Source organism: Spermophilus citellus (assembly GCF_964194105.1).
Source record: "Spermophilus citellus genome assembly, chromosome: 14".
NCBI classification, from domain to species: Eukaryota; Metazoa; Chordata; class Mammalia; order Rodentia; family Sciuridae; genus Spermophilus; species Spermophilus citellus.
In genome coordinates, this window is record NC_138194.1 from 71,421,362 (window position 1) to 71,446,945 (window position 25,584).

The following is a 25,584-nucleotide window of genomic DNA, read 5'->3' on the forward strand; positions in this document are numbered from 1 at the left end:
ATTGTTTCTCCACAGTCACCAGAATGATTTCTCAGACAATCTAAACTTCTCACCATGGCCTACAAGATCTGGTTTCTGTTAAGGTTTATTTGTCCAAGAACTGTTTTAAATTCTTTTTTTTGGATTAATCCAATTAATCCTGTCAATAATCCTATGGCTATGTATCAGATGCTGCTGATGACTCATCTAGATCCCTTTTACAGGGCTGGTGCATTTGTACACTAGTTGCTACAGGTGTTGGCTGCCAACAGCTTTCCACCCTTATTTGGAGGACTGCCCTTACTCTTCTTTCCCTTCCTTATCCGTTTTCTTTATTCTGTTATAGAATTTTCCTAAGAGTACTCCTTCAGTCATTTGCCCAAGAATCCCCATCTCAGGCACTGCTAGAGGAACTGATCTGAGACTTAATTTCACAGATGAGAAACCAAGAGGCAGGTGAAATGATCTGCTTTAGGTCAAACAGAAAATTAGAAGGTTGAAACTTGAAGCTAGTCTGATTTACCAGCCTGCACTCTTTCCTGCAATGCTGTAATGGTACTTCTCCAACCTCCCCTCTCTTATTTATCCTCTAGTCAAGTTAAGTCTTGCCTGAGGGCCTTTGTAATTTCTATTCTGACTGCCTAGAATAGGTTGTCTCTATTTTCTTGTAGTTTGTTTCTCCACTTCTTTAAAAATGTGTCAAATATTACTTTCTCAAAAAGACCCTGCCTGACACAAACCATCCTAAGGAGCCAATATTATCCTCAATTCTGTTTTCATTTTATTTGCTTTCAACACCTGAAATTATACACAGAAAATCCCGAAGGCAGGAATGTTTTCTAGCTGACTTACCACTACATCCCTGAAGCCTGGTAACTGGCACTCAGTAACAGGTAGTTGATAACTATTTGTTGTTGAATGAGTGAAGTAAGATCTCCTTTCTCAGACCTCTTATAGAAACTCTGTAGAAATTTCCTTGAATGTTCTTAATCTAGAACTGTAGTTATTTAATGCAAATTTTATTATGTAAGCTTATATGCTCTTAGAGGACAAGAATTATGATCTATTAATTTGGGGATACTCGGCAGGATTCAAATGACAGTACCTCTAAAACTCCAAATATCAACTACAGCTTATCTTTCCATATAGGTATTAATTTTAGGATTTCATATGAATACAATATAATCCAAAATATGAAAAAAAGTCATGCTTAATTTATAAAGCATTCCTATGCATATTACAATATGGATTAAATACGATTAGGTACTCATCATTTCATCTTTATTTTAAAAACAATGCCATTTCCAAAATATAAAAAATAGACCTATTTTCAAAGAACCATTAAAATATGGCTTTGAAAACCATAATATTTTATTTACAACAAGTAGATGGTAGTGCAATAGCACAAAATCATGTTTATGATAAATAAAGTGTCAGTATTATTCTGGCATCTTTTGGGGGTAGGCTTTTATACCCCAAAGAGAGTTAGAATGACCTCAACAAGTAAAGATCAATAATAGTCATTAATGTAATGTATACTTCAATATGAATTAGAGTGACCAATGTAGATTGATCATTTATTTGGGAACTGGATCCATACATCTGGAAATTAAAGTAGAAATTTAAAACTTCTCCTTTTTTTTTTTTTTTTTAGTTTATTAACAAACACATCCCAAATACTCCAGCATTGGTAAAAGGGAATATACTGAGCATTTCTCACAAGTGATTCATAGCCACACATGCTAAATAATGGCTGTCATAGAAGACCCTAGAAGTTTAGATTTTACAACTTTAAACTACATTAAGTATTTATGTCCCACACCAAGAACTAAGTCCAGGATTACGTTTTAAATTATATTAGAGCCATGGGGGAAATAATGAGCAATGTAATGACAAAAAATGTTAGCTATTTCTCAGAAAATTACATAATTCCTCAAATTTCTACAGTTGGTGTGTTCCAAATGAATTAAAACTAAAGCATGTTTACAATGGACTTTTCTCTCTAAAATATCCCCACTTAAAAAGATCTGGATTTGGCTAACATCTTATTCAGTAAAATTCTTAACACCTTATTCAGTAAATTGTTAAAGTTTAATTTACCCTTGAAACAAACAACATTCTTTTAAGAAGCTGTTTTCTTGCTATTGCACAAGGTCAATTTAAAGTCAATCCAGGCAAACAAGATCAGAAAAAGCAGCAGATTCCTCTAATCCATTTAGCAAATGTTGCAAATTAGTTTCTACTTGAACAATCAAACAGAGAAATGTCTGAAACTCTACAGTTGGTGTCAGTTTTAACATGTTGATGTCAGCCATGACAGGTAGAAGTAGCCAAGTCCCATATACATGAAGAAGCAGAAATGATTGTGAAGACTTAGCAGCTCTTCTAAAGATTAAAGACAAATTATGTTTATGAGCCATTTTGCTGTGTGGCATTCTTCTGAGTTTTATGTCTCAAACACAAAGGAGCGTGTTGCTGCCTTGGGCAAACATATTGAAATTACCTTTCTTTCTTTTTTAGCTTACTTTCTTGTCTCTAAGGCCAAGTAAAAAATGTGAGACATTTTCATATACCACAAAGGTAATACAGCAGGCTGGAGTCACTCTAATCAAATTGGGGGCAATTCCTTTGTAAAATCCACCGATGCCTTCTTTCCTTTAGAGGGAAAAATAGATATATGCTTAATTTCCTAAACAGCAAGCCAGAAAATACAAACTTTAACAGAGATAGGACAGGGAGTAAATAGTCAAATCTTGTTCTGATTTAAGTGAAAATATAGTTTGTAGCCATTTGTAGGGGCCTACATTCTTTTCATAAACTGACTAAGAAAGGGGTTGGGAACACCTCAAAACTGAACTGAAAAGTGCTTTAAATTAATCATCTTTGAAATGCTTTTACTTGTACGGATATGCAGCAGTTTTAACTGATCTACTGTAAGCATTAAAAATCCCATAGCTTATATAAATGCCCACAACAGTAAATATAACACATATAAAAATTTATTTCCTTGATGCCTCCAATATGGAATAAGGCCTAGGAACTTATCACTTAGGTTCTCATTCAGTATTTCTTGAATTGAACTCAATTTACCATTATAAATATTCTGCTCTGGCTTTTTAGAATTAAAGGTAGATAACAGTTTATTCTCATAATGAAAAGCAAACATCTCTTCCATACTGAGGCCTTCTAAAATGTATTAAACTAAGTTTTACACATTCAATGCCAAATATTTACAACACCTCAATTTTATTATTTTTTCATGTATCTCATTTTTTTTTTTCCTTGAGATGAGGGTCTTGCTGTGTTGCTCAGGCCAACCTCTTAATTCGCAATCCTCCTATCTTAGTCTCCCAAGTAGCTGTGTCACCACCCCCAGATCACATTTTATTTTTATATCCATCTTGTCAGACTATTTAGTCTAAGTTTACAAATGAAGAAATCAAGTCTCAGAGAATTAAGTCCATGCCTACACAACAGTAGTAGTAGCCATATTTTTTACCACAGCAATTTGGCCTTTGTTATACAACATGTACAGAATAAAATAAGTAAGGCACTTCATCACAACAATTCTGATATTCTGCACACTCACCTCCATGTCTTTGCAATTACATCCGTTACACCACTATAAAACATGTGTTGATCCTGAAGACGGGCTCTCACAACTTGATATGGGTATGTTGCTGCTACAGCAAATATTTTGGATAGTGCAGCCACAGATATATATTCTACTGTGCTCTAAAATGCCAACACAAAACATTTACAGACAGGACTTCTTTAAAAATATAGAAATAAAAATTATAAAGGACAAAAATATTTAAATAAACCTTTAGATGAAAAATACTGTTTTTCCTCTTTAATGCAAACTCTATGTAATTATGTGGTTTCACTTTAAACATATGTGTATCATTAACTTAACATATAACTGAATATTTAAATACAAATTAAATTAGTAGAGTCAGTATTCATTATTACAGCAATATTACCAAAGTACGCATGACAAAATTTCCATCTCTTAAATGCCTATACAAGTAAATGATATCATTTTTATAAGAATCATCTTACCAGTTGGGCTTCCGGTAATCTATTGATATGCTGGTTATATTTCAACTTTAGCAATTCATATGCCATAAACTGAAGGGCACCATGTGATGTTCCAAACAGCCCAGGAATAAATCCCTAAAAGGGAACAATTAAAAAACAGCAAAAACTAAACAACTTTCAAAGAAAGATACATTTAAGTCAAATATATTCTCTCTCCTCTTAAGTGTAGTACTTTAAGCAAAATTTTATATAAGGTTAAAATACTTTTACTTTATTTTTTAATTTAAGATTTGGATTTTTGCCCAGCATAGTGGCATAGGCCTGTAATTCCAGTGAATTGGGAGGTTGGGATAGGAGGATTGCAAATTTGAGGCTAGTCTCAGGAACTCAGTGTGGCCCTAAGTAACTTAGCAAGACTCTGTCTGAAAAATAAGTGTGTGGGGGGGTCTTAGGATGTAGCTCAGTGGTAAAGCCCCCTGGGTTCAATCCCCAATACTGTCTGCCCCTCCCCACCTGCCTCCAATATGGATTTTCATGTTAGTTCTTCTTTAAACAGTACATGTATAAACACAAAGACAATGCACACCATCAAGAACCAGGTATGAGCAGGCAGTTAGATTCTGGAAAAGTGAAAAAGAAAAGGTAATGATAATTCAATTAAGTAAGTACAGATATTCTAAAAGAATAAGGCAAAAAAGTGATGGAGGAAACACAGAATTGATTTATTTCCAAAACTTTTGCTTATAAGTCAGTAGTCTATAACAACCACCTCATGTTATTGATTTTAAAAACTAGTACATGATTCTTAAAAAAAAACCTAAAATTGAATAAATCTAATTTTGATTTTAAACTGTGGATGACTGAAAAATAAGTACTGTGGGAACTAGGTGTGGTGGCATATGCCTATAGCTTGAGATAATCAGGAGCTTGAGGCAGGAAAATCACAAGTTAAAAACAGTCTGGTATACAGTGAGACCCTGTCTAAAACTATAATTTTTAAAAAAGAGCTAGGTATGTAGGGGTATGTAGCTTAGTGGCAGAGCACCAGCCTATCATGTATGAAGCCCTGTATTCAATCCCCAAAAGTGTGAGGGAAAAATTTATAGGAATAAGACACAGGTGGGAGTGGATGACAGAGAAGCATAAAATGGGGGAAAAGGAGTTATAAAATCAGAAAACAGATGTTAACGCCACTAGTAAGATATTTTGAAATTATAACAATAGGCAAGGGAGTAAGGTTTTTGTTATTTAAAAAATTCAAGTAAGGTTTGAAGTTTGCACAATTTACAGTAAAATAAGATGCTATCAAATTCACTTATCTCTTCTCCAGATATGTTATCCCAACTTGGCTGTCTGACTTACTGAAAAGACACCTGATGAAGTTTTAGACAATTCTCAAACCCACCAGTGTCATGATGATAGAGAATAAATAGCTTAAAATACAATTTCAATATTATAAGTTACATTTGAGTTTTCATTCAATTGGATCTTGCCTAAGGGAGGCTTCTTTTTAGAACTGAATCCAGGTCATTCAGAAGAGAAACAACAGAGCCAAGAGAAACTGCAATTTTCAGTTATGAATATATATTGATGACTCATTACCTTATACAATCCACGCACACCTTCATAATTATATATTTTCACAAGTGCATCAAACATTCCTTTATATTGCCGCTGTGAGGAGTTAACAACACCTTCATACTGTAACATAAGGCGAGTTTTTGTTACCCATAATGGGTTTGTAATGCAGAGGGTCATGGCTCCTAAAATCAAATTTAAAGAAGATTACTCAGCATACAGGTGTTTTTCTACTTAATTCAAACTAAAATACAGTCCATTATGTAAAGGAGGAGGTTACCTAGAAGCTGTACCTGGAACGGCAAGATGTGGTCTTTTTAGGGTCAAATCGTAGACATAATTTTTGAGAGTTCTAAAAAAATTCCTCATGTGGGAGTGAGAGGTAAGTTAAGAGGGAGACAGAAATGAAAAACACTTCGGGATAGCAAAGATGCCTTGACTCCTAACCAATGTGGCCTGGTATAGAAAATAGATGGAAAGGAGACACAGATTTTAGGAGCAGAAGACAGTATAAACCAAAGGGGCTGAAGGTAAAAAGGAAACCAGGAACCCAGCATCTCAATAATCTGTGCATGTACACACATATATCCAACTCTTTTATCACAATCTTTCCCAAACCCATTCAAAGTAGCTACTCCCCCTCAAAAACTGTGTGATGCAATAAGTCACAACTCACATTCTTCACCGAAAATCACAACTTTTACAGAGAAAAAACTAACTAGGCAAGTTTCTAATCTTCTACATTTCTAAGGAGACCTTTATTAAACCGATATTTGTTGAGTCTTATTATGACTCTGTTAGCAGCTAGTTATTAAAAAATGAGTGAAACAGTCCTTGCTTTAAAAAACAATCAGTAAACATTGAGAAACCAAGGTAGCAAGGTATCAAAGTAGGATTTATAAAGATTTATGGGTCTCACTTTGTTCTCTTCTCTAGATAGTACACAAATATAAGTTGATGAAATGAGGCTACTAAATTGAATACTTACAAAGTTGAACTTATACTTAAAAAAAAACATATACCAAATCATCTTAATCTATTAGGGATTCATAACTTTTTTCATTTTTCCACCCTTTGTGAGAAGTACAATTTTTGAAATCCAGAGCGATCAATAAGGACAATCCTAAGAAATATTATGTGATAACTAGTTAATATACTTAGATAAATTTACTTAAATTCTGGTGTCCAAAGAAAAAAGACAAAAAATAAAAATAGAAAACAAGTTTGGAAGGTGATGTTTTATATTTCACACATTGCCTTACCAGCTTCAGCAGCTGAGATGAGGTATTCTGTTGCCTCTAACCGTTCAGCTCTTCCTTCTGTTTTATATGATTTGATGGCATTGTAACTGAAAGAATTAAACATGAGCAGTTTAATTAAAATAGATGTCTTAAAATAGTAAAATCTGTTTTAAATAATATGTAACTTAATGGCACTATCCCCAAAGTAAAAGTCAATGAAAAATACAACCACAAAATGAGATCTTATTTTAAAAAATGGACATGACAAAAATGGTTTACCATAGGATTACACCACCTCTCCCCAACAAATATATATGGCTGGCAATACATATGTAAAATATTTTAATCACATATTCAGCAGTTAATTTAAAAGGACAAGAAAATGGGGAGTATGGAAAGATGTAACTGTGATGCAGAAACTGGGAAGAAAAGGCAAAGGAGAGTCTAATTTGTGCTTAACAAATATGTATGCTAAGCATCTATGTTTAGGAACTTCCTTTGCTTTCTGACAGATAAACATCAAATATAGATCTTTCTTAATAGATTAACAAGGATCATAAGTGGCATACAAATAAACATAGTAATAGACATAATAAAATGATAATCATAAGAAAAGACACAGTAAAATAAGAGATCCAGAAACTATGAGATCACAGAAGGCTTTATGTTGGAGGTGGCACTGAGCTGTGTATTGAGATGGGCACGGTTCCAATAAGGAAAGAGATGAGCATGGGGAAAAGTGACAGTAATAATAAAGTAGATGGTAAGATAGTAAAAACTGAACCTCAATCGAGTAACAGAGATTTGGGTTTTATCTGGCAGAAAACAGTCACTAAACATTTCATTGCAGGGGAGTCAAATCAGGCCTGTTTTTTCTAAACACAAATTTTACTTTCCTCTGAGAAGGATTCAGGTTTTCCCAACACAATTCTAACATGAAACAAACTTTTATTATAAGCAATTCTCATCACATAAAGCTAACTCATATGGCTTGTTCTTAGAAACTCTCTTGGACAATATACAGAAATCAAATTCATAAAGTATTCTTTCCGGGCATGGTGGCACAATACCTGTAATCCCAGATACTTGGGAGGCTCAGGCAAGAGGATCACAAATTCAGAGCCAGCCTAGGAAACTTAGAGAGATCCTGTCTCAAAATAAAAACTTAAAAAGGCTAGGGATGTAGGTCAGTGGCAGAGCACCCAGGCTCAATCCCCAGTACTATAAAATAAAAACAAGCCCAAACATATATGTGTGCATATATCCATACAGTTTACCTGAATATGTCTTTGGGGTGAAAATAAGAAAAACTTTTAAACAAAACAAAGGCTGAATTTTAGTTTGTTTTCACTTTAAAAATTTAAGATTGGTTTGGATACTGCCATTAACTTATGAGATTAAGTACAATATATAACACAAAGGAGAAAAAGGGAAAGACACAGGTGTTGATGTTTTCCTAAAAATGTCCTCTGTTAAAAGAAAGAAAAGCTTTCTCATTCGTGGATTCAGTCTCAAATATCAGAGGCAAGCTCTCAGCAACATGTGCTTCTCCACAGCAGTGCCATGTTGCTCCCTCCTTCTTATACACTCAACAAGATGAATATGCCTGCCATAGGCTCTTTCTGTGGCTTCTTCAGAAGGCCTGCAATAGAAGTTATTTCTAATAGTGATGCTATCTGACTGGTGAAGGAGTAATAAAATGAAAATGAACATGCTGGGAAGATGGAGCAGGTCACATAAGAGTATAAAGTGATATGCTTCAAAACCTTTTAGCTCTTGCTTTCTTTTCTCAATCAGGCTCTTAAGTTATATGTTTTTAAGGACTCCAAATCTGCCTGTTCTTGTCTTTCCAAGTTCATTATGAATCAAAATGCATTTCTGGGTTTCTTTCTTTCTGTGATACTTTAGTGAGGTAAAGTACCCAGGGTGCTTTACCCCATTTTTTTTCTGAGACAGAGTCTTGCTAAATTGCTGAGATTGGCCTCAAACTTGCCATCCTCTTTCCTCAGCCTCCGGAGTCATTGGGATTATAGATATGCGCCACCACACCCAGCAAATCAAATACATTTCTGTAAGTCATCTCAAATATTTCAAGAAACTGTCTGAGCATAAATAAGCAATGATCTCAGGATACTTTTTAGTATTTATAAAATATTCTATTTTAGTATTTATAAAATTTTCTAATCTTGTATAAGTGGAGGAAAAAAGTTATCTTCTTTTATAAAAAATAAATACCAAAGAGAACTGAAATTCATGATTCATTTTAGACAAGAGTTCCAGATTCCTCCAATCTCTGCAATACTTTGCAAAACTACTAATAAATAACAAGTAGGTATATTCAACTTTTTCTAGTCTATTTTGGCTGTTAGAAATGCTCAAGAGTCCTGATATGGCCCAAACACCTCAGAAATTCTGAGGGTGTCTTAAAACTTCATTTTGAATTGTCCAAATTGTTTTTCAAATGGCTTTAACTAAGATAAAAAGTTCTCTTCTAATATGTGAGTATTCTGCTTATAAAAGAAATCAGTTAAACATCTTGCCCTCCTGAATTCATAAAAATGGCTTCTATAAGGGTTTCCCATTTCATTTCTTCATCCTTTCCTTTACAAACTTTCTTCTAGACCAAATGTTTCTGATTATAATAGCTGAAAGCAAAGGAAACTAATAAGCCATTTGCTCTCTAATCATTCCAATTTCCAGAACTGACTCAATGACTCATCTTTCTTCATTAACCAGTATAAAAGCCACCAAAACAAAAATTCCTTTTTATTTAATACTGTGAAATCTCCCAGATCTACTCACAAGAAAAAGTAGAGTCCCCAGGATAAACCTGCACCCCAAACATTTGGAGTTACTCCTTGATAAAGTCCCCGAAGTCCATCAAGTTTCCAAATGGTAGTCAAGCAATGTAAAATTCCTTTATATTTTGGTCTCAGTTCCAATCCATCACTCACTGCATTAAAGGATACACAAAAATTCTAGTTCAGAATCACATATAAACATAGATTCATAAATTAGCTATATAAAGAAAAAATTCAGAAGAAAACCCCTTATTAGGAAGGAAAAAAGTATTTCCTAGGATATTCTATACTTTAAAATTAATGTTAATAAATTTATCAAAGTATTTACTGAGCACATACTAAGCACCCAAGTAATATTTCAGGAAGCATCATATTGGCTATTAAATAATCCTCCTGAGTCACTGGGATTATAGGCATGTTGCCCGAACACCTACCTGTAGTTTTTTATACTGCTTTTTCCCTACTCAAAGAGAATATAGAAACATTCCCCCTTGCTTTTAAGTAGATTCCAAAAATAAGACTTTAAAAAAATGTGATAGTTTTCCATTTCACAGACATTCTATCATTTAAACTTATCATTCCCCAATTTTACATGTTAATTTTCTTTTTCTATTACAAAAAGTTCTCTAAAGAATATCTTGTATGGATTCTTTTTTTTTTTTTTTTGGTACTAAGGATTGAACTCAGGGGCATTTGACCACTGAGCCACATCCCCAGCCCTATTTTGTATTTTATTTAGAGACAGGGTCTCACTGAGTTGCCTAGCACTCACTTTTTGCTGAGGCTGGCTTTGAACTCTCAATCCTCCTGCCTCAGCCTCCTGAGCTGCTGAGATTACAGGTGTGTGCCACTGCACCTGGCTTGTACGAATTCTTATTTCTTTAAAATTAAGTATTAGAAGGGGAATTGATATGGCCAGGCGTGGGTATAATCCCAGGATACCTGTAATCCCAGCAATTTAGGAGGCCGAGTCAGGAGGATCCCAAGTTCAAGGCCAGTCTCAACAATCAAGACCCTGTCTCAAAATAAAAAATAAATAGGGCTAAGGTTGTAACTCGTGGTAGAGCACCCCTGAGTTCAACCCAAATACACAAAAAGGGGAAGGGGGAAATGATATAAGTTATAAATACATATTGAAATTGCCCTCCAAAGAGTTTACAGTTTATTAGCCACAAATAAGCATGCCCAGTTCAATGTACCCTTGCTTCTACTTTACTGTGTGTAATAAGCATGACAAAGAACAACCACTGGACTTGTGTTTCAGTGTGAGTATACACTGATTATATACTATTGGATAGCAATGGTAAAATTTATTTACTACTAAGAGTTGTGGTCAAAAAGTGCAAAATGTTGGCTGGAGATATAGCTCAGGAAAGAGCCTGCCTAGCAGCCACTTTGGACCCCACTGGGGAACAAAACTAACCAAATTATACTGTTAAATTGTGTGCATATACAAGTAAGTAACAACTAATTCCACTATTAAACCTCACTCATTATCTCCCTGTCTCCATCTTCAATATCTCGCTTCCTTTTTTTTTTTTTTTAAACCATCAGAATTTAAACAGGCTTAAATCTCTCTTGAGTTGCCTCGTATTGGATCTCACTGCCTCCGTATCAGTTAAGCTGCTACAAATGAGAAAACAACAATCCAACTTTCTCACCTCCATAGCAATCTAGTCTGGGCTTTACCTATTACTTCAAGGGCTCTAGTTAAGGACCTCCAAGTGCACTTTGGGAGTCCTCTCTTCCTTAAGAACCCCTTAGTGGCAGCTGACATTGTTTATCTTCTAAAACACCTCTTTGTGTTGGCTTGCCTCATCCCACATCCTCCTGATTTTCCTCTTCTTTGCCACTAAATTTTCCTGGCCTCCTTTTCCTCTGCCCATCCTTAAATGTTAGTTTTTATAGGCACTCTTTCTACTCTCAACTAAGTAAATTCACTGCTATCCCTGTGTTCCACTTTCTTGATCACTATCCTGATCTCTTTCCTAACATCCAGCCCTAGATACTGTTTTTACATGGCTTAACTTTCTGGAATTATTTTTTTACTTTCGTTTCTAGCATTTAAATTTTCCCTTCCACTATACCAAACTATCCACTCAGAGCTTCAGACTAATAACATATGTTATTGAATCAGACTTCCTAGGACTGAATCCTAATTGTTAACAATTATTGTGTGACCCTGAGTAAGTCATGTGATTACTCTTGTATCTGAGCTTTCTCATTCATAATATGAGGGGGGAAAAACCCCAAAATAAACTCTAAATGAGTTAACACCAATTAAATGAGTCAGTATTAATGAGTTAATATATGGACAGTGGAGCTAGGGATATAGCTCAGTTGTACATGCTTGCCTAGCATGTGCAAAGCCCTGGGTTCAAGTCCTAGCACTGTTAACAGACACCCCAAACTTTTTTTTTTTTTGGTACCGCAGATTGAACCCAGTGGTGCTTAACCAATGAGCCATAACCCCAGCCTTTTTTTTTTTTGTATTTTATTTACAGACAGGGTCTCACTGAGTTGCTTAATGCCTCACTTTTGCTGAGGCTGGCTTTAAACTCCTGATCCTCCTGCCTCAGCCTCCCAAACCACTGGGATTACAAGCCAAACAAACATTTAAAGCACCTGGAAACATGTCTAGAAAACTGCAAGAACTAAAAATATTAGTTTATTTATGCCACTGGTTCTTTCAATACCACATAACTTTGCCATGTGCTAGTCTTGTTACTGTACACTATGGTTTCTTGATTAGTATTACAGATTTAGTCATATTCTCCTTTCTTCCTACTTTCCCCTAAAAAAACTCACAAATCTTTACAAATGGGGTTATTTTAGGAAATTACTATTTTTACACATTCTTATTTGCTGGGGTTCCTGCCATTTTTGAATCCTAAAAAATTATTTCATGAAGTTAGAACAGATCTCAAAGATCACCTAACCCAATCCTTCCACCCAACACAAAAATATCTTCTAACCTCTGTCTGAACCACTTCTAGTCATCACCAGTTTTATTTCATAACACCATAATGTTGTCAGACCAAAATCTGCTTCCCTGTAATTTCCACTCAACTTATGTCTGACCTTAGGATCAACCCAAGAGGCAGCTCTCTCCCCCATGGAAGTTCTCTATCTTAAAGATTTTCCCCATTCTAAGCTAACCTAGTTTCTTCAGTTTTCTCACATGAAATGATTTCCAATCTTTCTGACTTTGGATATCTTGAAATTTCAATTCACATTCAGAACTCATAAAAAAATTCCAGGTTTGGTTTAGTAGCCCATACATTCAGGACTAAACTCCCATCATCAAATATTAACTTTATTTTATTTTTTCAGACATTAATTTTATTAAATGGTTTTAGTTATACGAAAGAATAAAAACCATGGGTTAGAGCATTGATGCTGATGACCAGATGCTGTATCTCCATTACTCATCTAAATTTTCCTCTTTTCTATTATATCAAAGCCACACTGTGGGCTTTATTATTCCTCTCAATAGCCTATATGTAATAACCTAAACCCTACTAGTTTTCCACTACTCTCCCACTTCATCAAGATTACCATCTTCTCAAGATACCAAGAATTTTCTTCCTTCAGATATAGTCTGCTTCACAGCATTGTCTTAAATTCATCAACCAACAATACTATTTCTCAATGATCATCACAACTGCCACCTTTTCTGCTCCTAAACAAAGTTGCTGAAAAAAGACATCAAGTTATACAGGCCCACACCTGCAGCCAAGCCCAAATTCTTTTATTCACGTTCAAGCCACTGTATACTGGGATTCATAAAAGCAGCATGGTAAGTAGTTAAGTGCCAGAGGGTTCCATAGTTGGACTCCATGGGTTCAAATTCCAGATCTGCCTTTACATTCTGTGACGTGGGCAAGTTAAGTCAATTTCAGTTATCCTCCAACTGTATAAGAGGATAATAAACTCACAGGATAGGGAACAAGAATGTATCTAAAGCTCAGGTAGGCATGGTGGCACACATGCCTATAATCCCAGTGGTTTGCAAGACTGAGGCAAGAAGATCTGAGATCCTGTCTCTAAATAAAATACAAAATAGGGTTGGGGATGTGGCTCAGCAGTTAAGTGCCCCCAAGTTCCTCCAATTCCCAGTACCAAAACAAACCAACCAACAAAGAATGTTTCTAAAGCTCTTAATTCATTGCCTTTCTTCTAGGAAATGCTCCTAGCAAATGCTCAATGAAGATTAGCTATCAATAATAATCGTAACTATATGTATAAGCATCAGAAACTCCATAAAATTATCCATTTGTAGTGTCTTTTCTAAAGGTAACACTCCATAATTTTCACTGATTTTCCTTCATCAAATTGCTTAGTGTCTTCTTTCTGCCAAAGTATTAATTCTCCTATGGAGAACCTCAAGATCCAGTCTTGCATGGAACCTTTACAGATGCATATGGCCATCAGCAATTATGATTTTCTTATAGCCTATCTGTATTCCTATGTTGTATTTTGATTTATTCTACTATGCCCTTGATTTTTGTTGTCTAGAATTATCTAACATTACTACTAAGTCTGAAGTCTTACAATTAGACACTAAGTTCCCTGAAGTCAAGAACTTTATAAAACACTTTTGTAATTAAGAGATACATAAGAAGTGAAGTAAATAAAATACCTAGTATTACTGTAAGATAAATCAAAATTGCAAATCGAATGCTCAGGGCAGGACTTAACTTGTATTAATAACTGAAATAAAAGAAAACAGTTTCCAAATGAAGTTGCCAAAGTTTATTTTGAAACTATCTTTTACAGAATTTAGTAAAACTGCTAATAATTCGAAAGCAACTCCATTTTGAAAATCAGCACCTACCCTGCCAGCCATGATCTTCCTGTTAGGCCCACCCTCAATGACTACCCAACTACGGAAACCACAGCAAAGGCACCAAATAACAATCACAGGACCACACGTTATTTTTTAACTACTCCATTGTACCTGACTATAATAGTTTAGAAGTTTTTTTCAGCAGGCTGCTGCGCCTTGCAGAGGGCAGCCTGGCAGATATTCTCTGTCTTTGCTTGAACTCAGAGATGTGTGTCCAGGATATTTGCGCCAGTTATCCTAATACATATTCACTTAAACAAAAGAATATCTAGAGCTGGCTATTTTTTCGTTCAAAGGACACTGTGCCACACTGTACACATCAAAAACCAAAGAAACTTTGAAGATAATTCTATCCCAAACTCTACCCCAAGCACCTGGTACTTTCCGTTCTGCTTCCAAACACGTGGCTGACCTATAATTTCGAAGTACCTCCTAGAGTGAATGATTCGCAGTGTGACAGCCAAGTCCTAAACTGTCACAAGCCCATTTCCTCCCCCCCCCCCCACACACTTTGCCCACATTCCCTATCCCTTTCCTCGGGGAGCGGGAAAGAGAGAGGCCAGGCCCTGCTTTCTCAAATCCAGTTCCAGATGAGGCAGCGTAAACAGCATCTTCTTCAACGCTCTCCTCCTCGCAGTACAGAAGATACAAGGGAGAGGTCACGGCCCCTTTTTGAGTTTCCACCACTCAGCGCGTGCTTGCAGCAAGAAGGACCCCGGTGTCTAGGCGGGCTCTTACCGGCGAAGCGGATCTTCACGAGGTCGAGCGGGTGCAGCGCGAGGTTAGACAAGACCCCGCCGCTCACACCAGCTACCAGGTTCTCATACCGGACGTGGCGGAATACCGTGCTCCATGCCGACGACCCGGACGCCGACTGGCCCTGACCGTTCATAGGCTCGGGGCCCGACGAAACCACGGCGCCCAGGGTCGCGGAGGTGGAACGAGATGCAGTGGCCGCCACTGTGGCGACGGTCGCTGCCCGGGAGCAGGAACCGTAGGGCACGAGCCCACTTCCGGGACTGGCGAAAAAGCTCCGACGGCCGGGTAGCGGGAACCGAGCCCGGAGACCTTAGTGCGGAGGGGCGTGAGGGGGCACGGCCACACGTCAAGCCGGTGGAGGGCGTGACGGAGGCGGGTTGCACGCCTCCACCTAGTGCCCGCCCCACCTCCCCGGCTGAAGCAGCATGCTTGAGCCAAAGGACGTGGACGAAAACAACAGCTCAAGAACCGCCCCCTGCCAACCTTTGCCGGGACTACTACGGAGCGCCGCGGGATCCAGCTGAACCCCGCTGGCGGACTCGAGGTGGTATCGCGTGACAGGAAGTCTGCGAGAGGCGGAAGTGGAGTGTGCGGGAGGAAGCGGTGGTACTGACCGGACTGAGAGGCTCGTGGAGTCCGGGAGGTAGAGCCGTCAAGATGAAAGTGAAGATGCTGAGCCGGAATCCGGACAACTACGTACGCGAAACCAAGTTGGATTTACAGAGAGGTGAGGGAAGGTGATTGGGAGGGGCGTCTTCTGCCAGGCTTAGGTTCGGCCTCCATTTCCTTGAAGTAAACGAGTGGGGAGACCAGCACTTCGGTCTGGTTGTTTTCCCAGTTTTCTTTGGCCCAGGGGAACTTTGGATACCAGTGTTGTTGCGGAACTGGGTAGAGGGTATGTTTTTTAAAGTCCTTTCCCCCCCCCCCCCGAAGAATTTTTAGCAGTAACTGGGAGTTAGCAATAGGGGGAAATGCTTCCGCCTCCGCAGGTTTCTGTTGTTGAAAAGTGGAACTTGAATGAGCCACACTCGAGGATTGAAGGATTTAAGGATTAAACAGGCTTCTTTAAAACTTTCCAGCTTCTGTAGTCCTTTTATTTCCACTTAAAATTACTTCTGCTTATGGAAAGAAACAGATGGGTTTTAAAGCTATCAGTTTTCGCTTACCAAACCATCTTTGTGAAAAGTTTAAGGGCAGAAAGGGTAAAGTGAAATTAGTAAGTTTTATTTATAATTAACGACCTGTTCGCTCATTAACATGTCGACCGCTTATGAACTGTGATTTTGTTTATGAAACCTAAATGACAAGAGACCAAGCTTGTGTGGACAGACCATTGTAAGTGAAGAGAATAATACCTGCAAAGGCTAGGGCTGTGCCTTCTTTCTCAGGCATAGAAGGAAGGGCCAGGTCTTCGGAATTCGAATGAGGGATAAGCGATTAAAAATGAGGCTGGAACAATGTTTCACTTATGATTAATAGAGACTTGCCAACATATTTATGAGCACTGCTAAAATGTAAGTGTAAGGGTAAGTAACAAGACAGGGATGTTCCCTAAAATGCAAATTAGATTTGTCCTTCAGACTTGACATCATCCACAGTCATTGAACCTCTGGTCCCTACTTCATCTCCAGTTTCACCAATCACTACTTTTCCCACTAGTAGCTTATATTCATCCTTGCCAACATGAGTGCATTTCAGGCATTCTCTTTCAGATTTCCTGTGGCACACACCTTTTCCAGTTAAGCTGCTCTGTCTGGGAAGCTTTCTTTGAACAATAATTTTGCATATTTATTCCCTGCACGGACTCACCTCCACTTCAGTAGCCCTCTTTTATGACATTTTTATACTTTTGTCAGTGTTTATCATAATGTCTTGTGGTTATTACTTTGGTGAATTGTTTTTCCCATCAGACTATACTTGCAAATAGAGGGAAAATCTTTTTTGGTGTTCACTGTTTAAATAATAACCTGGTACATAGTAGATGCTTTATGAATGTCTGAATGAATGAATGAATGAATGATTGGATGGGCAGGTAACTGGTCATAGAATCTCAGTGTTAAGATGTTCTTATTCATCTAATCTTGTTATTAAGGTATTTTTCCTACATTTCCCTATTTATACTTCCTGATGGAAATAACAATAAATGGAAAGATAGAAGTTTTGGAGCTCTGTAAAACAAAACAAGAAAGACATTTATTGTCTTTATTCCATTTTTATCTTAAGTGTTATTTTCTTATAAATTTTACAGAATATTCAAGAATTGGGGTAAGCATTGGGGAATATGTTTTCTAAAATCCCATGGTAATTCTGATGCAGCTGGTTAATATGTGTGAGAACCCCTTACATAAGTATATGCAATGAGGTCTGGGGATGTAGCTCAGTGATAGAGTGCTGGTCTAGCATGCACAAGGCCCTGGGTTCAATTCCCAGCACTGCAAATATATAATAAATGCAGTGAGTTTATAAATTATTTTGTCTTCGGTGCTGGTGATGTATGGTAGGTCCTCCATCAATATTAATTGAATGTTTCTTATTGACTGGATTATGAATTTAGGGATGGACACGATGTTATCTGAAAAACTTTATAGAAGCCATAAGATTTGAATAGAATCTAAGGGGTACATAGGGCTTAGATGGGCTAGAATGAAAGTTGGAGTAAATTCTTGTTGGAAGCCATAGTGTGTGGAAGAATTCAAGAGTGGAACAGTACAAGACAATTTTAAATGACAGTGGGTAAACGTGTTGTCTGGAACTGAACTTCAGAAGGAACTTGAAACCAAACAGGTAGATTTGGGCCAGATTGTAGAAGACCAGAAAGGAAACTGGAACTTCTGGTCTTCTAGAACTTTATTCTATAGGTCATAGATCTCTGAAAATGGATGTTTGGGGAGGGGCATTTATTACAGTGTGGAAAAAAACAATTGGAACTTCAATTTATTTCCAATCTTAAAAAACAAATGAATTTTTATTTATATAATATTTGGATTGATAGGGACTATCTTGTTTCAGCCATGTTAAAATAGTCACATACTATATAAGGTAATTCATATATCCTGAGGAGTGAAGGATTGACAGAGCAATACTTCTAGCTTCAGCATTTTGCAGTTTATATCTATTGGGGGATTATAACTTCTAAGTGATGAAAGGACCATGAAAATCTTTTCATATAGAAGTTCCTTGGTTTTATTATAGCAAAGTTCTTGAAAGAGTTATGGAACATACAGTGAATTAAGCATTTCTTAAATTTGGCAGGCTTCTGTGCTTATGAATGTGAAGTAGGAGGCTTTTTAAAGTTTTTCTTTTTTAGAAAAATGTGTAACAATCCTGATATTCTCTTGTACCAGACTAGAACCTTTTAATCTATCACAGTGTTCAATTGTATTCAAATTTTTAACCATTTTTAATGATGAATGGCAAAATGACTTCAAAAAAGACTTGTAATATGTAGATATTATTTTGATGATGTATGCTTGGAAATATATCCACCATTTAAAAATTTTTATACTGAAAATGATGAAAGCGTTATCTATAAAAATTCATTTTGCCTTTGAAAAATTTTGGAAACAATGATCTTTTTGTTGTTGTTGAAACTGTTGAAATAGCAATTTTGTAGGAACAACAGCTGTTGACATCAGAGGAGGTAGAACTTTTTGGGGGGTATGGGAATTAAACTCAGGGGCACTGAGCCACATCCCCAACCCTATTTTGTATTTTATTTAGAGACAGGGTCTTACTGAGCTGCTAAGCACCTCACTGTTGCTAAGGCTGGCTTTGAACTTGAGATCCTCCTGCCTCAGACTCCCGAGCAACTTGGATTACAGATGTGTGCCACCACGCCTGGCTAGGTAGAACTTTTTAAAACATGCTTCAGAAATAGACTTTGCAAAACTTATGGATGGAACTGAAAATTAAATATACTAAATGAATGTAGCCAACTGTAGACTTCTCTTTGGATCTCTTTACCTTTGTGAAGCACAGGCAGTCCTCACTTTCCACAATGCTGTATTAACTGAACCAGTTCTCCTCTTTGAGACATTCTCAGTGACTGAAGTCACAGGTATTACCATGGGAATGTGCCACACAAGGAATTGGTTCCAGGATGTTTTCAATGCCATTAATATAGTATTGTGCAGAAGCTAGTACTGTCTGAGTTCTTTTCAACTATGTAGCACTTAAAACCAAATGCTGAAACAAATTGAGATTAGACTAGAACCTTTAAATCACAGTGTTTAATTGAAGTTTGTTTTTAAATTTAATTATTAGTGCATATTGATTGTGTGAATTAATGGATTTCATTGTTAGGTTTCCCTTCATGCATGTAACATGATTTGATTGTATTCAACTCCCTACTAACCTTCATCCCCTTCCCTGAAAATTCCCCTTCTACTTTCATGGGATTTTGTGTTTTTTTTTTTTTTTAATTTGTTTGTTTGTTTGTTTTTTAGATTCCACATGAGAGAAAGCATGTGATACTTGTCTTTATAAGTTTGGCTTATTTTACTTAATGTGATGCTCTCTAGTTCCGACCATTTTCCTGCAAATGACATGATTTCATTCTTTATGGCTGCATAGTACACCAAATAAATAGTCCTGGTACTTTCTTGTGTATATATATCACATTTTCTTTATCCATTTATCTGTTGATGGTCTTTTAAGATGATTCCATGACTTGATTATTGTGAAAATGCTCCATTGAACATGGGTGTGCAGGTATCTTTTTTTTTATATTCTGACTTTAATTCCTTTGGGTATATGCCCAGAAATGGTATAGCTGGAATGTATATGTTCTATTTTTAGTTTTTTGAGGCACTTTCATATGGTGTTTCATAGTGCCTGCATTAATTTACTTTTCTACCAATAGTATATAAGTGTTCCTTTTCTCCTTGCATTCTCACTAGCATTTGTTATTTTTATTTTCTTGATTATAGCCATTTTGACTGGGGTTAAGAGAATCCCAGGGTAGTTTTGATTTGCATTCGCCTTTAGCTAAAGACATTTTTCATGTATTTATTGGCCATTTAGTTTTTCTTTTGAGAAGTATCTGTTCAGTTCACACGCTTATTTGTTGATTGGATTATCCATTCTTTGGAACTTTTTTGAATTCTTCATATATTTCAGATATCAAGCCTATGTCTGAATAGCTGGCAAGATTTTCTTACATTCTATAGGCCGTCTTTTCACTTTGTTGATCGTTTCCTTTGCAGTGAAGAAGCTTTTTAATTTGACATAATCCCATTTGTAAGTTCTTGCCATTAATTCCTGAACAACTGGAGTCCTATTTAGAACTTCACTGAATCTTGAAGCATTTGTCCTATGTTTTCCTGTAGTAGTTTCGGGTCTTACATTAAGGTCTTTTTGAGTTGATTTTTATATAGGGTAGAAGGGATCTATTTTCAATCTTTTTTTAACAAGTGTATGCCCAGTTTTCCCATACCATTTGTCAAAGAGGCTATCTTCTCCAAAGTCTATTTTTGGCACTTTTGTCAAGAATCAGGTGGCTTTAGATATGTAGGTTTATTCCTGGGTCCTCTGTTCTATTTCATTGATTTACATATCTGTTTTTATGCCAGTACCTTGCTGTTTCTGCCATAGTGACTGTATAGCATATTTTGAAATCGGGTATTTTGATGCCTCCCTATTATTCTTTTTACTCAGGATTTCTTTTGCTATTTTGGGTCTTTTGTACTTCCATATGAATCTTAGGACAAAATTTCTAGTTCTGTGAAGAATGTCATCAGTATGGGGCTGGGGATTTGGCTCAAGCGGTAGCACACTCACCTGGCATGCGTGCGGCCCGGATTCGATCCTCAGCACCACATACAAACAAAGATGTTGTGTCCGCGGAAAACTAAAAAAAAAAATAAAATAAATTTAAAAAAAAAGAATGTCATCAGTATTTTGATGAGGATCCTAGATTACTTTGGGTAGTGTGGCCATTTTAACAGTATACTCCCAAATGATGACAAGGCGTTCTTTCCGTCTTTTAGTGTAGTCTTCAATTTCTTAACAGTTTTATATTTTTCATTATAGAGATCCTTTACCTCCTTCGTCAGATATATTACTAGGGTTTTGTTTGTTTTGGTTTTTTTGAGACTTGTGAATAGAATATTTTTTCCTGATTCCTTTATCTGCAAGTTCATTATAGGCATATAGGAAAGTCATTGAGTTTTTTTTTTTCTTCACATACACAGCTTTTATTTTGAAAAATAAAATACAAAAGTCATCAAGTTGTCAAGTTGTAAATGTATACAGTAGTCACTGATTTTTTTATATGTTGTTTTTGTGTTCTGTTAGTTCAATAACTTTTATCAGTTTTAATTTGTCACCAGTCTATGTTTGGTAGACACTTAAGGGTTTTCTAGGTATAGAATCATATCATCTACAAATAAGGATAATACAACTCTTCTATTCATCCCTTTTCTTTTGCCTGATTGCTCTAGCTAAAGTTTCTAATACCGTAATGAGTAAAAGTGATGAGAATGGATACCATTGACTTGTTTTTAATTTTTGAGGAAAGGCTGGTAGTTTTTTCCTTATTCAGTATGATGTTGGTTATGGCTTCATCTCATATGTCCTTCATTAGGTTGAGATGTGATCCTTTTATACCTAGTTTATTCAGAGTTTTTGTCATGAATGTTGAATTTTATTGATGGTACTCCTGCATTTGTTGAAATGATCATAATGATTCTTATCCTTAATTCTGTTTATATGATGTATTACATTTATTAATTTGTATATGTTGAACCAATCTTACATCCCTGGAAAATACCTTGATAATGATGTATGATCTTTTTGGTGTGATGTTAAATTTAATTTGTGAGTATTTTATTGAGGATTTTTGTACTTATTTTCAAATGATTTTATAGTTTTCTCTTTGGTTTGGAAGAGTTCCTTTCTTTTCTCTTTTATGGAATAGTTTGAGGAACACTGATTAGTTCTTTGAAAGATTGAATTCAGCAGTGAATTCATCCAGTTCTGGGGTTTTCTTTGTTGGGAGGCTTTTTATTACTGCTTCAATCTCACTGTTAGTTTTTGATCTATTTAGAATTTTATATTCTCTTAATTCAGTTATAGCAGTCATATGAATCCAGAAATGTATCCATTTCTTCTAGATTTCCAAGTTTATTGGCAATGGCATATAATTTTAAAAATATTCCCTTATAATCCTCTGTATTTCAGTAGTATGTGTTGTATTATCCCCTTTTTCATCTTTACTTTCATTTATTTGGGCCATCTGTGTTTCTCGATTAGTTTGGCTAAGGGTTTTTCTATTATTTTACCTTTTCAAACAACCAACTCTTCATTTCATTGATTCTTTGTATTCTTTTTTTAGTTTCAATTTCATTTATTTCTGCACTAATGTTTATTATTTCTTTCTTCCAACCAATTTTTAGTTTGGTTCTTTTTTTCCCTAAGACTGTGAGATACACTATTAAATTATTAATTGGAGATATGTTTTTCCAATGTAGGCACTCACAGCTATGAACTTTCCTCTTGTAATTACTTTTGATGTGTCTCTCAAAATCTGGTAAGTTATCTTTCCATTTTTATTCGATTCTAGGCATTTTTTAATCTACCCACCTACCCCCGATTTTTTCAGTGATACCCTGCTTATTCAAAAGTATATTGTCCAGTCTCCATGTGTTTGCATAATTTCTGAAGTTCCTCTTGCTCAATTTCTTCGTTATTCCATTATGGTCTGATAAGGTACAATTTGTGTGTGTGTGTGTGTGTGTGTGTGTGTGTGTTAAGATTTGCTGTGTGAATTAAAGTGAGATCTTAATTTGGAGAAAGTTTTGTATATATGCTGCCACTATTGGGATATTCTGTGATGTTTGTTGAGTCCATCTGATCTATAATGTAATTTAACTCTGATATTTCTTTGCTGTTTTTTGTTGTTTTTGTTTTTGTTTTTTTTTTTTTTTTTTTTTTTTCCTGGATGACCTGTATATTGGTGAGATGGAGATACTGAGGTCACCCACTATTATTGTATTGAGGCCTCTTTCTCTTTTTATGCCCTGTAGTGTTCATGTTATATGAACACTACTTGATGCTCCAATATTCAGTGCATATGTATTTGCAATTTTTTACAATCTTCTTTTCATGAATTGTACCTTTATCAATATGTAGTAATCGTCTTTGTCTCTTCTGATCAATTTTGGCCTGAAGTCTATTTTGCTGGATATCAGTATTGCTATTTCTGCTTGTTTTTAGATTCCATTTGTTATATCTTTCTCTATCCTTTCACTTTCAGTCTGAGCATGTCTTTGCCAGTAAAGTGAGTTTCTTGCAGACAGCAAACAGGTCTTGTTTTTCAGTCCAATCACCTACTCTGTGTCTTAATTGGAAAATTCAAATAATTTACACTCAGGGTTATCATTGAAAGACATGTATTGGTTCCTGTCACATTATTTTACTTTTGTTTGTTGTGAATATTTATGTTCTTCCTTATTCATCTTAAGAGGTTGATGCTACTCATGTGTTTATCAACTTTTCAATGTGACTTATTTTTTCTGTGCTCTTATGGTTGTGTTTACCTTGCTTCCTCATCTGAGTATAAGATTCTTGGAGTATCGTTTATAATGCTGGTTTAACGGTCATCAATTCTTGTAGTTCATGCTTATCCTGGAAAGTATTTCTTTGTTATTTTGAAAAATAACTATGCCTGACATAAGTGATTTGGCATTTCTCTTTTGCAGCTTTTAATATATTTGTTCTATACTCTTGTTTGTTTAACTACTGTATGTGATGGAGAGGTTCTTTTCTGGTCATGTCTCTTTAGGGTTCTAAATGTTTCTAATACCTGGGTGTCCATGTTAGCTCCAAGATTAGGAAAATTTTCTGTTGTTTCACTGATTGGAGTTTCTGTGAAATTAACCCATAGCTCTACTCCTTCCTCTAAACCTGTGAGTCTTAAATTTAGTCTTTTAATGTCCTGGGGAACTTATATGTTCTAACCATAATTTCTTTTTTTTTTTAATTACTGTTTGGATGTGATAATCATCCACCTTGTCTTCAAACCCAATTTTCTTTCTTCTTTTGATCTGTTGATGGAGCTTTCAACTGATGGTTGTTCCCCGCCCCCGCCCCCTTCTTCCCCTCTCCCTCTTTGGACTTACTGCTTTTTGCATTTCCAAGATTTCTGGGTCTTTTTACCATTTGCTATCTTTTTATTGAATTGTTTTTTCATATCTTGCATTGTTTTCCTTAATTCATTCAACTATTATATGTATCTTCTTTGAATTCATTCATCATTTAAAATATCAGTCTTGTAGATTCTTTATCTGACATTTCATTCACTTCAGTATCTTTGGAGTCATTTTCTTTTTCTTTACTTTTTTTTAAAGATACTTTTTAAAATATTCTTTTAGATATTGATGGGCCTTTATTCTATTCATTTATTTATATGTGGTGCTGAAAATTGAACCTAGTGCCTCACACATGCTAGGCAAGTGCTCTACCACTGAGCCACAATTCCAGTCCCTGGAGTCATTTTCTAAAGAGTTCTTTAGGAGGGCTTATGTTGCCTTGATTTTTCACATTTCTTGTATTTCTATGATGGAATTTATGCATCCATTAAGATGGAACTTTTTTTTTTTTTTAAAAGAGAGAGTGAGAGAGAGAGAGAATTTTTAATATTTATTTTTTAGTTCTCGGCAGACACAACATCTTTGTTGGTATGTGGTGCTGAGAATCGAACCCGGGCCGCACGCATGCCAGGCTAGTGCGCTACCGCTTGAGCCACATCCCCAGCCCCAAGATGGAACTTTTTTGTACTTTTTTTTACCTTATTAGTGAACACTTTTAATGAATGATGTGTTTAGGGAAACTGATTTGTATGTAGTGTTGAATCTGATTATTTTTAAAAAACTAGGTATGCAAATACAGTAATAGTAAATTAAAAGTAATTCTCACCACTTTACCAATAGTAGGAAAGAGAAGAACAGAAATACAATGAACTAACAAGTTATTAATTCATAAGGGTAAGAAGTAACAGATACTAAAAAATAATAGAGAGGAAATAGAAAAAAGTGAAAGTTTGGAAAGTGAGAAAAAGAGAAGAAAGAAAGGTCCAATTAAAGTTTTTAAAAATTTTTTTTTTTAATTTAGAAAGGGAGAAGTTAGAAGAGGAAAAAAAAGAAAAAAGATTCAATTAAAGATTTTTTGAAACCAAATGGAGAGACATGAAGAAAAGAAAACAAATATTAAAAGGGAGAAGAAATGAGAGAGAGAGAGAGAGAGAGAGAAAAGAAAAGGGCAAAAAGGCAAAAGAAAATATGTATATATTAATTTGTTTTGTTTATTATTTTTTTGGTACCTGGTATTGAACCTAGTA

General features: G+C 35.8%; 2 protein-coding genes across 2 annotated transcripts in view; one reads left to right on the plus strand and one right to left on the minus strand.

Moving 5' to 3' along the window:
- Positions 1 to 798: 798 nt before the first annotated feature.
- SLC25A32 (solute carrier family 25 member 32) lies at positions 799 to 15,381 on the minus strand (the record flags this gene model as incomplete). Its single annotated transcript, XM_081266472.1, has 7 exons — positions 799 to 2,634; positions 3,569 to 3,714; positions 4,042 to 4,155; positions 5,623 to 5,783; positions 6,861 to 6,946; positions 9,642 to 9,792; positions 15,228 to 15,381. The coding sequence occupies 7 exons, from the start codon at positions 15,379 to 15,381 to the stop codon at positions 2,496 to 2,498; spliced, it is 951 nt and encodes a 316-aa protein (XP_081122598.1). The 3' UTR covers positions 799 to 2,495.
- Positions 15,382 to 15,799: 418 nt separating this feature from the next.
- Positions 15,800 to 25,584, plus strand: part of DCAF13 (DDB1 and CUL4 associated factor 13) — a 38,415-nt gene continuing 28,630 nt past the window's right edge. Inside the window, exon 1 of the mRNA XM_081266471.1 lies at positions 15,800 to 15,975. Within this exon, the coding sequence (XP_081122597.1) occupies positions 15,906 to 15,975 (70 nt within the window). The 5' untranslated portion in view covers positions 15,800 to 15,905. The remainder of the gene's footprint in view (positions 15,976 to 25,584) is intronic.